The 18,249-nt window shown below is 43.3% G+C and overlaps 1 protein-coding gene across 1 annotated transcript in view; it reads left to right on the top strand.

Annotated features, from left to right (window-relative positions):
- Positions 1-18,249, top strand: part of SLCO5A1 (solute carrier organic anion transporter family member 5A1) — a gene marked incomplete at its 5' end in the record, with an annotated part of 93,650 nt that overhangs the window by 67,078 nt on the left and 8,323 nt on the right. Inside the window, 2 exons of the mRNA XM_019543548.1 lie at positions 6,101-6,299; positions 16,292-16,451. Coding sequence (XP_019399093.1) covers positions 6,101-6,299; positions 16,292-16,451 — 359 coding nt within the window. The remainder of the gene's footprint in view (positions 1-6,100; positions 6,300-16,291; positions 16,452-18,249) is intronic.

Below are 18,249 nucleotides of genomic sequence, written 5' to 3'. Positions count from 1 at the left end.
AAGGGCCTGGCAGTAGGAGTCTATTTCCTGCTCACAGTCCCTGATGGCATGCAGTCTCTGGACTGTGGCCTGGAGCTCCTCCAGCTGGCGCGCCAGAGACCCCAGTAGGGAGCAGACCCCGCACACTTATAAGTGTGATGCTGGTTACTACTGCCCAAGTGCAGCACCCTGCGCTTGTCAGTATTGAAGCACATCCTGTTTTTGTTAGCCCAGCCCTGTAACCTATCCAGGTCTTGCTGCAGTCTTTCCCTCCCACTAGTGTGCTCACCTCACCCGAAATTTTTGTATTATCAGCATATTTGAACAGGATGCTTTTCACTTCGTCGTCCAAATTGCTGATAAAGAGATTGAATAGCACGGGCCCAGGACCAAGCCCTGGGGGACTCCGCTGCCCACTTCTCCCCAGGTTGAATATGACCTGTCCACCACCACCCTCTGTGTACAACCTTTCAGCCAATCTGCAATCCATCTGACTGTGCAGGCATCAATGCCACAGTTGCCCAATTTTTAATGAGGATGGGGTGGGAGATGGTGTCAAAGGACTTGCTGAAGTCCAGAAAGACTACATTCACGGCAGCACCTACATCCAGTGCTTTTGTGACCTGATCATAAAAGACAGTCAGGTTGGTCTGACATGACCTGCCCCTAATGAAACCGTGCTGGTTGCCCTTGAGCATCATCTCTGAGGTCGGCCCATCGCAGATGTGCTCCAGATGATCTTCTCAAAGAGTTTCCCTAGGATTGAGATAAGACTGACGGGCCTATAGTTGCCTGGGTCCTCCCTCTTCCCTTTTTTTAAAGATGGGGACCACATTGGCTCTCTTCCAATCATCTGGCCCGAGCACCATGAGTGCTCGTAAAGCCATGTCCTGCTTACTCCCTCAACACCCTGGGGTGAAGAGCATCTGGACCCGCTGATTTGAACATGTCCAGCAGCCCCTCCAGAAGCTCTCTAACCTGGTCCTCCCCAACCTGAGGTCTGGAGGCATTCCCCTCGAGTCCATCTGGCATCACAGCAGGGAAGTCCTGGGCCCTGCCCAAGAAAACAGGTGAAGAATTGGTTAAAGAGGTCTGCTTTCTCCTCTGGCACAACCACCAGGTAGCCCAGAGGATCTTGCAAGGGCCCCACATTTCCCAGTGCCTTCTTTATCCTCCCTATATATTTGAAAAAGGACTTTTTGTTATCTTTGATTTTGGATGAAAGTCCTAGCTCTATGTCCGCCTTAGCTTTCCTGACAGCCCCCCTACAGGCCTGAGCAGAGGAGGTATACTCCACTTTGGAGAGAGCACTCCCCCTTCCACTGGTTGTACGCTGCCTTTTTGACAATCAGGCATTCCCGTACGCCCTTGGTGAGCCGGGGGGCTTTCAGGCAATTATCCCCCCCCCCCTTGCATTTTTGTTGGTATGGTCACCCCTTGGGCCCTGAGTATTGTCTCCTTAAGGAATGACCACTCATTTTGGGCACTGAGCCCCCCTGCTCTTGAACCCCAGTGCCTCTCCCACTAATCTCAACTCATTGAAGTTGGCCTTCCTTGAAGTCTAGGGCTACCATCTTGCTGCAGGACCTTGACACCCTGCGCTGGATGGTGAATTCCAGCAAGCGATGATCGCTATCACCCAGGGGGTCAAGGATCTGGAGGCCCCATTTACCAGGTCGTTGCCTGTGGCCAGGACCATGTCCAACAGGGCATTTCCTCTGGAAAATGTCTTGAAACAGCCTGGAACCAAAACCGACAATCGGATGATTGTCGATAGGTTTGTGATGGTAGATGAGTAGGTTGAAAGTAGTTTGACACAATTGGCTTGCTTATGTAGCTACTAACAGGGGAAGCCATGTGAAGGTCTGTATTCTGTCCCCCGACGATAAAATAGTAGGGTGGCTCTGCCATGTTGATGTGTAGAAGGAGAAATGAAGTATACGAAAGAAGTTGATTGTAAGCCCAGCCCTGGACCGCATTGGTCAATTTGAAACTCCATTGTGATCCCTAGCCAGAGTTTCCACCTGCCTGATTATTAGCCCTGACCCTGGACTTGGAGGCCCTTGACTTTCATCTTGTTGGTGCAGGGAGATTACTTTTGTAGTGCTCCTTTTGAGGTTGGTCAATCAATACTGAGGGGCAAGGGTAGGGGGGAAGCATGGAGGGCAGTATAGGTAAGCTTCTGCTTCACTAGGAGCAACCTATGCCTCCTCGCCTCCAGGTGAGAAGCTACCTCGCTGAGCCATGATTGTGGTCCTGAGCTCCCCCTGCACTGGCAAGTAGAAATGGCACTATTGGGATCTGATCCCCAATCCCAAAATTGTGCCTCCTGCCCTGAACAAGTGGCATGTTAGAAGATTTTTTATTCTATGGGAAGCATGGAAGAGGCAGCCCTTGTGCTGCAGTTTGCAGTTATAGGTCTTGAATCATTGGGGATGAAGACTAAAAGTGGGATTTCATCCTCACCTCTTCCGTTCCTGTCCTAGACCAAGAAGTCTTCAGATCAGCATGGTTACAAAAATTGACATGATCTGTTATAACAAAGAGCAGAGTCACTAACACAGCATCTCCCCAACTAATATTATTTGCTTTATTTTGACAAGGTGCTTAACAACCAAAGAAACAGACAAAAAAACTCTGCTGCCTGAAGAATGGCTAATCCAAGAAGGAGGCTTCAAAAGCATAGGGAAGCAGGAAGGAACTAAAAGTGAAGTTAGATGAAGGGAGATTTATTGACTTAAAAAAATAGGTCATGAGGAGGAAGGGAGGGAACTAAAGGAGTGAAGGGAGAATATAGGAAGTAGAGATGGAGAATGAAATCGTGAGTTTTTTTGCAGAAAATCAAAAGCAACTAAAATGGACACTACACAGAACTAGGTCCTTAGCTGGTGTGAACTGACATATCAGAGGACATGTCCCGTAGAATTTGGAACCTAAATATCTAACGTTTTAGTGTGCTTCTGTAGCATAATATATGATTCTTGGAAAAGGTACTCTATAGCTGATCCAGTAAATCAAGTTGCAGTTTTGTTTGACTTTTGGTATGCATTCAGAGATTAAATATTCAGGATTAGTGAAGGGGTTGGCATTAGTTCCCACTCTTGTTCATACCCAGTTGTTGAATGTCTTGGGAACTAGTGATTTTGAAATATTTCCTTTGCAAGGGACATTTAATTCCCTTCTTTTAGCAAGAGATAGAGATATTTATTCTACTCTGGGATAATGTCTTTTTCTAATTTATAAAGAATTAGTATTTTAATAAGATGTATTAGTGCAATAATTCATATTTAGATTCATTGATTATGATGGTACAATTTAGGTTGCTTCTATTTTCAACTTATTTTCATAATCCCAGTCTCAGCATTTTTACAGAGATGCCATTTCTTTCTGGAAATGTTTGTAGTTAAGTAGGTGGGGATTAGAATATGCTGTTATAGATTTTAGGGTCAGAAAGGACATATTAGGTAATCAGTTCCAACCCCCTGCCCCAGGCAGGAAAGCGTGCTGGGCTCACATGACCCCAGCCAGGTGTTTGTCCAATCTCTTCTTAAAGAGAAGGTAGGGGAAAGCACCATCTCCCTTGGAAGTATATTCCATATTTTTGCAACCCTCACTGTAAAGACTTTTCCCGATGCCCAGTCTAAATTTGCTCTCCTTCAGTTTGTGGCCATTGTTTCTAGTTACCCTGATGGGCGCCCTGGTAAACATTGTATTCCTTATTTCCTGCTCCCCCCCCCAGATGAGTTTGTAGATGGCCACAAGATCATCTCTCAGCCTTCTCTTGCAGAGGCTGAAGAGATTTAGGTCCCTCAATCGGTCCTCTTAGAGTTTTTCCTGAAGGCCTTTAACCAGATGGGTGGCCCTCCTCTGAACCCTTTGCAGGTTATCTACATCCCTCTTGAAGTGCAGCACCCAAAACTGGATGCAGTACTCCAGCTGTAGCCTGACCAATGCTGCACAGAGGGGACACAGTACTCCAGCATACGGCCTGACCTCCTTAGACTTGTTTGTGATGCACCTACTTATGCAAGAAAGAGTGCAGCTAGCTTTACTTATTACTTCTTCACATTGGCGACTCGTATTTATTTTGGAGTCTACCGCAATACTTTTCCACAATTGTGCTACTTAGAATGGTACCTCCCAGGCTATAGGTGTGTTGATGATTCTTCCTCTCCAAGTGCAACACGTGGCACTTATCTTTGTTAAACTGCATCTTATTCTGTTCTGCCCACTTAGTCAGCCTGTCCAAATCCGCCTAGATTCACTCCCTGCCCTCTAGCTTGTGTACTTCACCCCATAGTTTGGCATTGTCTGCAAACTTGGACAGAGCACTTTCTACTCCCTCTTCCAAGTCACTAATGAAGATAGTGAACAGTATCGGTCCCAGGACAGAGCCTTGGGGGACTCTGCTGCCCACATTTCTCCAGGTAGAAACCGACCCATCCACCATTACTCTCTGGGTATGTCCCATAAGCCAATTTTCCACTCACTGGACTGTAATAATCTACATTACAACTGTTTAGCTTATTTATAAGAATTGGGTATGACACTGTGTCAAAGGCCTTTTTAAAATCTAAGTAAATAACATCTACCTCTATTCTTTCATCCAAGCATTTTGTGACCCGGTCGTAAAAAGAAACCAGGTTAGTCAGGCAGGATCTGCCTGCTGTGAATCCATGCTGGTTGCCCCTTAGCATTACTTGACCTGCTGGCCCCCCACAAATGTGATCCTTAATAATTTTCTCAAAGGTCTTGCCAAGGATAGAGGTGAGGCTAACCGGCCTATAGTTATCTGGTTCCTCATTCCTCCCCTTCTTGAATATAGGGACCACATTGGCCCTTTTCCAGTCTTCTGGGACCTGTCCTGAGTGCCATGAGTGCTCAAACAGTTGTGCCAGTGGTTCCGTTATGACGCCAGCTAATTCCCTAAGTACTCTAGGATGAAGATCATCAGGGCCTGTTGACTTAAATGCATCCAACCCCTCCAAATGCCCCTTTACTAGGTCAGTGCTAACAGTTGGTGGGTTGGTATCTATCTTGCACTTACTTAAAGTCCCACTGGGATGCATGTTTGTATCTGTGTCCAGGAACACAGATGTAAAGAAATCATTTGGGAGCACTGCTTGGCCATCTTATCTGTTACCAGCTGTTATGATTGCAGCTGTATTTCAAAAGTCTTTTAAACTCTTAAATGTCCTATTAAAAGTAAATCAGTGAAGCTTAACCTAACTTTATAGCCCTGTCGTCTGGATACAGCTGCCTAAAATATCTGTAGTTCATACTTGGTGCTAAATTAGACCAACCATCACTTTAAGATTTACATGTCAGTAAAGCACAATGGATAGTGAGAGCCAAGAGATGCTTTGGTAGCACAGGAACTTTGCAGAGTTTAGTGGCGCTACAAAGCACTGGGGAAGAGGGCTACCATCTCGCCCATAGCCACATTACACTTTTGTGGTTGTAGCGATGAACTGGTATGGATCTCATCCATAAGTATGTCAAAACTTAGTGTGCTTTAGAAGCAAGTTGAGTCTCTTAACTGGCTGAATTCTTAAGAACCCAGAATCTGGTATTCTTACTCGTATTTAATCTTATTTTATTCTGCAAAAGTCCTTTTAAATCAATGTGACTACTTAAAAAGTAAGGTACTGCAAACACAAAAATGTACAGAGCTGTCAGAAAAAAGACTCACTGTGGCAGTTATAGGTAGGTAGATTTAGTACTACCTTCTTGTATACTTCATTGGAACTAATTCTGGGAGTAAGAAGAGAAGATTTAGCCCCACATTTGGATTTCTTCAAACTTTCATTAATGACACGACCAATTTGCATTACCTCTCCCATTGTAAAATAAATATAGAGCAGTATTTCTACTTGCATAACACAATAGTTCTGTTATGGTGTTTCTGTTGATGGGAGTATCATAAGGAGGCTTTTATTAATCCTTTGACATCACCCTAGAGCTCTGAGAATTCGGACTCAGTTTGCCAGTAGGAAGGTATAAAATGGAGTCCATAGTGTGGAATTTGTAGTAATCTCAGTAGTGAGTGAAACAAAAGTTCTTTTCTTTTCGATTTCCACAGTTCCTATTTTAATCTTACACTTCACTTTCCTCTTGGCAGGTGTGATTATTGTCCCAAGTGCTGGTGTTGGTATTGTCCTAGGTGGCTACATTATCAAAAAACTCAAACTTGGTGCAAGAGAGTCTGCAAAGTTGGCTATGATCTGCAGTGGTGTGTCTTTGCTGTGCTTTTCAACACTCTTCATTGTTGGATGTGAAAGCATTAATCTAGGGGGCATAAATATACCTTACACAACAGGGTAAGTGTTTTTGCATTGATGAAAAAGCCAGCTTTTCTTAAAAACCTTGGAGGTATTTAAAAATTTTTGGAGGTCCTCAAGAGTCCATTCATCAAGCAGGAATTCACTGAGTTTGTCAGATAAACTTATGCTTTTCTGATGTGGCCAAAATGCCTTTTTTTTTTTTTTTTAGCTGATTTACAGTGGAAAGCCAGTATCATAAGTCATTGTTGGATGGGTGGGTGTCACCAGGCCACTTCAGACCTTTATTTCCTTGTTGGGGCTTCAGTCTTCCTGGTTTCTATCCCTCTACTCTGGCTGGTCCCTTAGCCAGAGCCCACTGTTCTAGACCTGACTTCTGGACCTCAACCCCAAGCTCTGCCCCTGTCTGGGCCCTGGGGCCCTGCAGCCCCTATGCTCTGCCCTTCCTTGGGCTCTGGGTACTCGAACTACGCCATGAGCCTGCCCCTAGCAGGGCTGAAAGCAATCATGTGTCCCTAATGGGACCTCCAAAAACCACCCTTTACAGTCGCATCCAAACCACAGCACAATGCAAAAAGCCCTCTGGCTACAATAACACCATGATCCCCCATGCTGGGTCTCAACATTAACAGTCACTTCCAGTCTGAACTACCAATCTGTCTCCCAGACTGGGCCCCACTTCCCTGTAGGCTGTAGGTATCTAGTTTGCAGATCTCAGAGACAGCTCTTTTAGCCTCCCTGTAACAGAGCTCTTTCCCCTGAAGCTTGCACACTGGCTGCCCTGGCTCAGGCCCTAGCTTATATTTCATCCAGGCCCTGTCCCCTTTTTGTCATGTGACTCCCCAGTCAGCTGACTTGACTACACTTTAACCCCCACTCTGCTGGTTGCCTGTGCTACAAAGACCCTGTCCTTAAAGGGGCCTCACCACTTCTCAGTAACAGGGCAAGGGTTCCTTGTTACAGGTTATAATAGACTTCTCAGTCCACTGGAGCAGTTTAAGGATTAATGGCTAAGAGCATAAATAATTTGGTCATATAAGTCTAAATGAATAAATAGAACCATAGAACAGAGGAAATAAACTTGAATGAACAGATTTTGGTTGTTCGAGACTGCAACTGTGAAATATGCTGCAACTCACTGAAGAGTGAGAATAGCATGTCAGGGTTGAATCCTGCAAAGTACTGGGAAAACGTAATTCCTAGTGGATCAAGTGGAAACTAAAGGACCCAGCACTTTGCTGGAATACTCATCACTCCTGTCCCCTGCCCCTCCAGCCTATAATACTTCCCAGGTTGAGATTCATGAATTCCTTTAAAAGATTAAGTTTTGCTACACGCTAGTGAGGAAGAGAGTAGTAGGAAGCACATGAACTGCAGGATTTGCTTAGGGAACCACTGACATACTTGGAAGACATTTTTCTTTTTTGCTATAAAAAAAACCATGAGGGGTAGGTAGTGTTCTCAAGAAGAAGCGGAGTTTTCCATGAACAGACTTCACTCTTCTACTCAAAAAGGGAGATGCAAGCTGGTACCATCCCACCCCTATGTGCGATCTCACAGGCAACATTATGTTAAAAACTTGATATCAAGTGGGAGTTAGCTGTACCATGAGGTGATTCAGCTTGAACACAGGCCCTCATTGCTCAGCCTTCTGTACAAAAAGCCATCATGTTTCACAAATCTTAGATTGTCTTAGTGGAAGATAATCAAAAGGAGCAGCAAAGGACCTACTACCTGATGCTTTTTCTTGTCTGTTCAGTATTCCAGGACAGGAGAGAGCCAAGGTAGATTCCCAACGGTACTAACCAGCAATGAGAGGTCCTTTTAGTCTAATTACATCTTATATTTTCCTGATGTTTATCAAAGGAAATGAAATAAAACAGATTGGTTATTTCTATTTTTTTTGATCCAATTAGAGTTACTGCGGGTTAATTGAAAGCTGTAGTTGGCTTAATAGATTTTGGGGCAGTCAAGACAAAAAATCACATCCTTCCATCCCAAGCTTCAAGTTTTGTTCTGTTGGTCTTATGTTAACCCAACCAGCCCTCTTAATTCAAATGCAATGACTAAGTAGATCAAAATAACTACAAAAATAAATCGGGCTGGTGCAGTGAGAAGGTTCCTTGTTTGCTAGCTACATAAAAATCACGTCATTCTTAGCTTCTGCCTCTAATTCCAGCTGCAACTGACTGCAAAATGACAGTCTTTTGAACTCTGTTACACTGTGTATTGTAAACCTTAAAGATGCAGTACTTAAGCACAATATTCTCCCTCTTCCCTTGTTTTTGGCCATTTCAAAAGAGCCTTTGGCAGCCTGACTATGGGAAAATCATAGCATGCAGGGAAGCAGCATTAATAAGATGATCCTCTGTTCAGGCACTCTATTTCCAAGCCCAACATTTAATTCCAAAACTCTTATTTTGGCAGCATTTTAAACATGGAGTACAGTCTTTTCATTATTTTAAGGTGAAGACTAGGTGGACCAATATAGAGACATAAAAGCTATCTCCTTTTTCCCCCCCAATATATCTTTCCCTAGTCCCATTTTTACATTGTAGACTTTTTTTTGACTGCGCAATTATTGGGGGCGAAAATGTTTTTTTGTGTTTGGAAAGACCCTAGTACATCCTGTGTGCTACTGTAATCTATATAAATAGTAATAATATAATGCACAAATCCATTTGTTGTTTGGGTGTTTCCAAAATATAGTAAAGCAACTAATGCTTTTATCTGTAGCTTACTTCCTTAATCTCGTAGGGAATCCAGTTCATGATTACGTATCCCTTAATACATGGAAAATAACAACAGGTCTCCTAGCTCTAAAAACTCCATATTCCATATCTCCTTTCTCTCTCTTATTCCTCCAACCCTCTATGCACCTGCTACAGAATAATAGTTGGTGAGAGAGAAAAACTAAGATTAAAATGACCGTTATAAAAAAGATTCCATTTTATCCTTGTTCCTGTCTAAAAGTTCATCTCCTTACTGGTTCTGCCTGTGTTATGTCAGATGAAATGTAGAATAGTTTTCTTGACAGTGCTGTTTATCAAATGGAATTCTGGGTCTTGTGCCTGGTGCATACATTCATCACATTTGCAGTTGCTCCTTTTAATGAGGGAGGATGGGAATAGCAGGGCAAACCGCCACTTTCTCTTCAGATGGGGCCTCCAATCAGGGGAGCAGACAGAGAGTAGAAGAGGCTGCTCCTTCTCTGGGCTCCCAGTTCCCTTTTGCCCTCAGCTGGGCCAGGTGGGTGGCAAGGAGAAGCCAGTGGGGACCAGAAACCAGGTTTGAGGACAGCTTCCAATTCTCAGTCCCTGGGCTTTGGGAAACAAGCAGAGAGCAGTGGCTGCTGCTCTCTTCCCCTCCCAGATCAATCTGGGAAGACGGGATCAGTCCCCAAACTGGGCAGTCTCTAGTTCGGAAAAGAGTCAGGGAGGAGCTGTTGCTGCTTCCTTTCCATCCCAGACCACACCAAGGCTAAGTACAGACATTTAGGAGGTTAAATTGGGTTCAAAACGTCTACCCAATTTAAACTTTCCTCATTCCAGTGTTGACCTTACACTTTCAGACCCAGTCTCAGTGACTGGCAATCAGCCTAAACCTGTATCAGAGTAGAATTTCCATATGCACAAACTGGTTTAAAATGGCAGAGCCCAGTTTAAGATAAACCTGGATCTGTGTAGCATCAGATTAATTTGATTCAGGTTAAACTGGTGCATAGAACTTCTGTACACTTTCCCTGTGCAGACCTGAGGCTGGGAAAATCCAACCATTGGCCAGCCCAGCCTCAGGGTTGGTCTTTTCATTCCCCTCTTCCCCTGCACTGGTTTATTTTTTGCCCCCTTGCCTCTTGTTCCCCCCCAGCCAGCGCTCTTAACCCCTGTCCCACAAGCTGCCCCGGGTGCAGCTGCTTTTATCAGCAGTCACTGCTGCCAGAGTTAAGAAATTAAGTCCCAGTAGGGGGAGGGGCAGGAGGGATGGGGGTATAATTTTACTAGGGGGGAACCCCCCCCCCATGGCTCATGTCTGCCCCCTTTCCCACTAGCAGGTCACTCCCGCCCCCCGCAACCTGTGGGTTGTGCCTGCTTCCCCCACCCTACCTGCAAGTCGCACCTGGTCCCCCCACCCCATGTGGCTCATGCCTGCCCCCGCCCTACCTGCCGGTTGCACCTGCCCCTCCATTCCCTGGCAGACCCCCTCCAGCCTGCTGGACCTCTAAGCCTCCTGGCTAGGCCTCTCATCCTGACTTACCTGCTGTGGGGCAGCCATTTGGAATTGATTTAACCTTCTCCTAATGTTCCCAAATGTCCATACCTGGCTCAGGAGGAAAGTGTACAAGCATTCGTTCTTGCAAGAGAAACTCTTACAGAGATTTTCCAGGTTGTCACCTGGAATTCATCATGGCACGTCTCCTGGTAGAAATGTAATTCTTGTTGTATGTCGCCAAAGACACAGGTATGAGTGTTGTACATGTTATCCACAAACCTGTGGATTGGACAGAGCTAGCTAGTTTCTTCTGGGGGTTACACACATTGATTAAAATGGGAGAGAGAGAGGGACAGAATTTCTTTATGCAGTCAAATGTAGTGGTGTCAAGAATAAAAATAAAACCTGGTTGAATAATTGTGATTTTTGCCTCATTTTAAACATTACTCCTGATGATAAATCAGGAGTAAAATATTGCATCAGCGTACCCAGTTGGTAAATCTCACATTATGGCAAGCATGCCGGTGTACAAGTCAAAGTGCCAAACTGATCCCCATAGCTTGTTTTTAAAAGAAAAGGATGAATAACATGAAACTTTGTCTTACTGGGCAGCGTCTGCTCCATTTCCTGTAAAACGTTAAATGACAAGAAGTAAAATCAAAATAGGCCAGGAGACTCTCAACCTATTCTGTGGAGTGGAGGGCTGATTTGTAGTTTGTTCCATGGGACACTACCTTCCAATGACCCTAATACAGACTTTGTGCCTAGCTCTCTAATATTTCTGTGAAACCTGTAGCATATAATTACACAGAAAAATAAGGTCTTTGTGCTTGTCAGTATTTCAGATTCATTTGAAAGATCAAAAAATTGAAAATATTCCCAGGAAGACAAAACTACGAAAAATCAGTGTCATAATGTTTTGGATTGTTTTCTGGGCTGGTGGCTTTCTGGGGATTTGGACAATCCTGGCGGCTTGAAGAACAAACAGACAGTAATTGTGAACTCAGAGGAATTAGGTGCTCAGTAACCCATGCCTGACTTGTGCGACCCTACTTGTGGCTATAGCCCCTAGTTTGGGAAATGGTGGTAGCATTGGTACTTCATACCTTTAGATACTTAAGAAATACTTTAAGGATAAATATTTTTCTTGAAATATTATCATATTTCCCCTACCACCATCCTCACTGGAATTAGGTCACTGAGAGTCATCTCTTTTAAGTAAGATTTTCTGAACTTCAGTATGTGTAGAGTCTGGTTTGAATTGTGAATAATGGCTCATTTCAGTTCTTATTTTACCAAACTGGTGAAGAAGCAATTGTTTCTCTGTGGAAGTAAATTTTCAACATAAAGCAAAAGCAAATAATCATTTATTTAAAAAATGTGGAGTTATTTAGCAGCTGGCAGGCCTCCAGATGCAACAGAAAGCATGGTGACAAGCACGTATGCGGACAGAAGATCCAATCAGAGCAATTACCTAGTTTATTTAAATGTGGGAGCTGTGTGCAGAAGAACACAATACCTTTCATATCCTTTATGTGCCTTTTGCATTGTAGATATGGAGGTAGTAACTCACTAGAAATTGACTGCAATTCCATTAGGACAGTGGTGCTTAATTTTTGGCCCTAAAGGCTGGATGAGTGGTATAGGGCCAGTCTGTGGGCCAGATACCACATATGGGGCCAGTCCGTGGCCTGATCCAGGATGAGATTAAGGACCAGGTTTGGTCCACAAGTGTAGTCTGGCATGCCATACCTTGCACAGCCTGACCCTGCACACTGGCCTGACTGTGCTGTGTTGTCTGACCTACAGGGCTCTCCACAGGTCTGGAAATTTGGCAACAGAAGACCTGCAATTAATGTTGCCACTGCTCCCCCACTGCCACATTTTCAGACCTGTAGGGAAACCCATGGGCCAAAGGATGAGCACTACTAAATTAGGACATGCAGTGATCCAGGATCTCTGAGCTAATGTAAAAAATTATGGGATCAAAACTCTTCTTCAGCTGTTGCCTGTCTCATGTCATCTAATCAAATACACCAGTCAAATAAATGCATAACATCTACCCAAAGAACCTTTCCTGCTCAGTCATCTAAAGGATACATTTACATTGCAGTGTAGTGTAGAGCTTATTTTGAACAAGCTGGCTAGCTCATCAGCCTGGAGTACCACATAGGCTAATTTTACACTGTTTAGATGTAGGACAAACAAACTTGTCTGGGTATCTCTATGTAGGTAGAGGTGTAGTTTATAGATGTGTTGGTCTAAGGACATAGGCGGACAAGATTATTTGGGTAAATCCAATATCTTTTAATAGACCAACTCAGATAATTGGAAAAATTCTTCTTTGCAAGCTTTAGGGTACAAACACCTTTCATCAGGCTGAGGAAGTCTCTCTATGTATGCTACGCTTCAGTGTACGTATCCTGAGTTTCTGCCAATAAAGTTCCCTAAGTACCCCTTTGTCTGCCTTTGATCATGAGTAGGTGCATCTACACATGCCTCTTGAAGTGGGCTTAGCCTAAAATTGCCATTTTTAAGGCACATTAAAGGTGTGTGTCTACATGTGCGCACCCTTAATGTGCCTTAAAAATGGCAATTAAAGGCCACGCAAGCCTAAATTTGATAGCTAAGCTAGCTAAGTTTAGGCGCAAATAGCTAAGTCACATTAGCTCATGTGTAGCCACGCTAATGCACATTAATGTGGTGTGCGTCAATGGAACGACACCGCGTTAATGCATCTGCACATGTGCTAATGCGACTTGGCTATTCATGCCTAAAGGTAATGCACATTAGCGCATCCGCGTGTAGATGTGTGCCTACATCACCTTAATAGGCCCTAACCAAAGACACGTTTAATTTAGATGTGTAAATATACGTACAGACTCTCCCAGTAAGTACAAGCACCCTAGTTTTGTCAGGGCTGAGCAGTTCAGTGACTAGCTGACCTCTAATTCCCATTTTGCCAGCACAGGGTGTAAAATTCTTAGAAGTCATGGAAAAATAGGTTTGGAAGGAAACTCCAGATGTCACCTAGTTCAACCCCCTCCTAAGGCAGGGTGATCCCTAGCCAAACGGTCCTATACAAATCCATTATCTAACATATTAGTAAAACTACAGTCAACCTTAACACACCCACAGGACATAATACCCTGACCTATCACAGGTAAATCGGGACCATGGCGGTCAGTTGTTGCAAAAGTTCTTAAATTACACTTGAGAGATCCAAGGAAGATTCCCTCCCCTCCCTCCAACTTCAGAGGAAATCACATCCCACCCCCCTGCATAGGCTATACCATGAAGTAAATTCCTTCCTGACCCCAAATATGGCAATTGGTGTGACCCTGAATAGGGGGCAAGACCATTTAGCTAGGAATTTCTGGGTCTTAGTTGCAGCAGGAGCACTGGCACACCTGTCAAAATCCCCAGCCTTGGCTGCAGCTAACACACAAGTGTCCAGAGGAGGGTGGAAAAAAACCAGACAAACCTGGTGTGTGTAGCAGCAGGAATGGAAAATAATTCCTACCAAGACCCATTTGGAAGCCAGCAAAGCCCAGAAGGATGAAAAATACCCTTAATAGAACATACATATGGCTACTCCTAGATTATCCCTAACCAGTGCTTAGCCAACCTCTTCTTGAAAGTCTCTAGTGATGGAGATTCCACGACTTCCCTGGGCAGTCTGTTGCACCATCTCACTGTTCTAATAGTGCAGAAAATTTTTCCCGGTATCCAGCCTAAACCTAATTTGTGGCAACTTCAAGCTAACTTCTTGACTTGGTTCCTTCCCAACTCATTGAAAAGAATGAGTCTTGGTCCCACTCCTCAGCACTGCCTACTACTGAGATTTGGCAGCTCCCTGCTCAGCCTGCTATCTTTTGTGGCTCCTACTCTTTGGTAGCTATCTCTGGCCCTGCATAGTATAGAGAGAATGTAGATGCCTATTTTAGGATTCCTTAAGGTTAGGATTCCTTAAGGTTAGAAACAAATTCAGTGTGTGGATCTTGCCTACTGTCCTTATAGCCTACAGTCAGTGCATCCCACATTCTAAAAGTAAGTGGACTCCATATGCCTCATAAAAAGTGGGTCGAGGTAAGTGACACATGTCACCAAAGGATATCCTAGAAGAAGCAGTCTTTGTGAGGTGAGGTTTTATCTTTTATTAGATCAACTTGTTTAGCTAGGAAAAAGAGGAAGCAAAGTTTCAGGCTGGATTAGGATATCCTTAGCAATGATTGTAATAAGTAACAACAAAATAAAGGGAGACCAAGAATTATAGGTAGAGCCTAATTCTGTATTTACAAGTACTGTCTTGCTGTGGAGTAAATTAATTTATTCCAGCCTAATAGGGGCACACGTGTAAATGCTGAGATGTTTACTGTGCAGCTAATTTAGTCAGCTTTGTAGTAAATGACTCATGTAGGCTTGCTGTAAGTAGAGCTATTAGAACGCTATTGGCACGCTACTGGGCGTGAGCATAAGTACAACACTTTTCCTTAGCTTTCATGAAAACGTACTGGCCTGGCTTAAGCACCCAACTCCAGTTGCGGGCTCCCAAATGAGAAGCCCAAGTGTAAGAAGCTACCTTTTAGAAATAGGACTTAAGTTCTGTTCTTGGCTGCATTTTCTACTGGCTATCTTAAGCAAGTGCTTACATAACATGTTGGCTTCAGTGGATCTCGTACTGAGCGCCTAAGTGCCTAACTGAGGGCTGATTGATGTTTCTATTAAATGAAAGTGCACCTAAGAATTATCCACCGCAGTGCTCATGTGAGTGTCTTTTGTGACTGATCTCAAAAAGCCTATAATCTGTAAAACAAGTTATATATGAACAAAACCCTCTTAGGGAAATTTACTTATTTCATTGGCATAAAGCTTTCGCATAGCTGTCAGTATTGCAGAGCCAAATGAAATTTCCAGATCAAACATCTGGAATCATGTAAAACAATAAACCTATATTTCTTTTTAAGATCACTCTTTTCCTAGTTACATTAATTTAGCAATATGAAACAGTGTAAAGCCCAGAAAGTGCAATAGAAACAGATGTAACTATAATTTGCTCTATTGATAGCCTGTCACCATTGTCAATTATCTATTGAAATGAGATATTTTTAATGGAGTCAAGTACAGTTGTTAGCTAGAATTTAGCAATAATTTCTATTTGTATTTTATTTTTCATGAACACTTATGCAAAGTTGACATACCCTAGTGCTGCTGTTCATGTCATTTTAAGCAATCACGTTCGAGCTTCTGTGGTAGATAAAAGAAGGAATTACTGGCAAGATGTTCCTAAGATATATATATATATATATATGGAGTTCACTCCTCTTCTCCCCCCCAGCCCAAAATAGACAGTCTGTTGACCTGCAAGGAGCACAACATGACTATTTTGTTTAGCAAGTTTTGAGACTGGTTTAGGAAATTGAGTTTGAGGTTTTTTATGGGAATAGGATGGGATGGTAGATTAGGATTTGCATAGTGTAGTGGGATCTGGTTTAGGATGGGGCTTCTGTGTACTGCTGCAGTACAAATAAATAATAGTAAGCATCTATTTGTGTCTAGTGGGGGAGAGGGAGAGATGCTTTATTTATTTATTTATTTTTACCAAGGAATAATGCTTTTGTTTTTCATTTTCAAATTAAACACAACACTGCCGAGTACTGAGGATCATCATTCTTTGAGGTTGCTTTAATCCTTCTATCAAAAATGCCTAAATCTGTCCTAGAGTAAAAATCTTTACAGTAATACAGAATATTTGAGTGGGTTGGTTTCTTGTCAGGCACTTGTGCATGCTGTTCCAGTATAACCTCTTTTTCTCCATTAAGTCCTACTCTAGCTATGGCCCACAGGAATCTGACTGGGAGCTGTAATGTTAACTGTGGATGTAAGATTCATGAGTATAAACCTGTTTGTGGATCAGATGGAATAACATACTTTAATCCTTGTCTGGCTGGCTGCATCAATGGTGGAAATCAGAGCTCAGGGGTGAGTGCATCACAAACTTATCCCAAATGTTGCAAGTCTACACTAGGGTCATAGGTCAGCAAATCCTGGCTGGAGTTGGATGGATAGTGCCTCTTGAAGGCTCAGATCAAGTGTAGTATCATAGAGAAGCAGGACTGGAAGGGACCTCCGTAGGTCATCTAGTCCAACCCCAAATGGCATGCTTCCCTCTTCTTGGTTTCAGAGGAGGCCTGCCACAAGCAACCCTTATGCATACAGTTCCCCACAATTCAAGAGCTCAGAACATCAGCAGTCCAGCTTTCAAAAATCTGGGAATTTTGAGCATAAGCTAGTGCTGCACTAATGTATTGGAAATTAATCCTCCCTTTCAAAAAGTTATTTGAAGACCACCATGGGAACTTATATTAATAGATTGCATTTATAGCATGGTCCTGGGGAGGCTGGGCTTGCAATACAAAGGTGCAGGATGGCTTGGGACCCTGCTAATAGGAAGATACAGGACTGGAAGGGACATCCTTGCATCACTGAGTACAGTTCCCTGCTGTCAGGCTGCTATCTCATATAATTCCCTTTCATAAATTTATTGAGCTCTTAAAGGAGAGAGTTTTTTTTTTTTTGCCCCCATTATTCCTGCTTATTCCAAAGCTTCTCTCCTCTGATGGTTCTTCTTCTTCTAATATACAGCCTAAATTTATTCATGAGTAATTTACACCTGTTTCTTCTTGTGCCAGCATTGTCCTACTGCTTAGGTGTTGCTTCCTCTCCAATATTTAGTCCCTCTGGGCATTTTTACATGAACTCTACAGGTAGGAGGGGAGGGCACTTTAATTAGAACAGCTTCGAAAGCTTCTCTATTTGAAGTACCACAGCGTCTTATGTACCAGTGTCCCTGCACTTCAAAATGGCATTGGGGACGCTTGAATGAAAACTCATTCGATAAACTTTAATTCAAGTGCCCCTGCCACCATTTTGAAGTGCGGGGATGCTGATACACGAGATAAGGTGGCTGGCTGGAGCACGGTAATTATCGTGCTCCAGCAGACTCAGTCCGACATGCTGTAATTACATCAGTTCTGGTGTGTTGTAATCGAGTCCCTCCTCACACCCTCCCCCATAGCATGTGTAATTACAGTACACTGGAGCAGCATTGGAGCATGTCTACAGGCACCCTCAGTGTCTTGGAAGAGAGCAGTTCTGTTCCTTCTCAGCTTCCATTCTGCTAAGCCCTTTTAGTCCTCCTCTCTTCCACAGTACATTTCCCTGATGCCAGTAGCTCTTCTCTGCAGCCATTCAGGTTTAAAGTATTTTTTCTTGAACATGGGTGACCAGAGCTCTACACTCATTCAGGATGGCTTCTTACCAGTGCTTTTTTACAATAGCATTAATAATTTCTCATCTCCTTGAAATACCCACCTGATACAACCTAATCTTTCAATGTCCTGAACCTGTAGGAACTGAACACTTCTGGCCAGTGCCAAAGAAAGCTCTGCATCTTGAAATTTATGAGTTTCCAAAGGGTTCATAGGAAAACAATGTAGTTTGTTTATAGTTGTAAACAAATGAGGCTGAACTTAATTTAGCATTATATATAGGAGATAATGCTAGATTCAAAATTGCTTTTAAAAATACTGTCTCTAAAGAATGGATGAGGAAGATGGGGAATATCATGAAACAGATTTGATCAGGAAGTGATCTTAGCATCTAGAAAGCAGGTTAATTACACTTCATGTCCTTGCCTTCATGCGGAGTCAGAGAAATAGGAGAACTAGCAATCCTAAAATTATAATTTGTTAATTTTGATGGGATAATATTAAGTATG

The sequence above is a fragment of the Crocodylus porosus genome, unplaced genomic scaffold (genome assembly GCF_001723895.1).
Source record: "Crocodylus porosus isolate Cpor-Errol unplaced genomic scaffold, CroPor_comp1, whole genome shotgun sequence".
In the NCBI taxonomy this organism is placed as follows: Eukaryota; Metazoa; Chordata; order Crocodylia; family Crocodylidae; genus Crocodylus; species Crocodylus porosus.
Note: the sequence above shows the minus strand (reverse complement) of the source record. Positions and strands in the feature narration are given on the sequence as shown.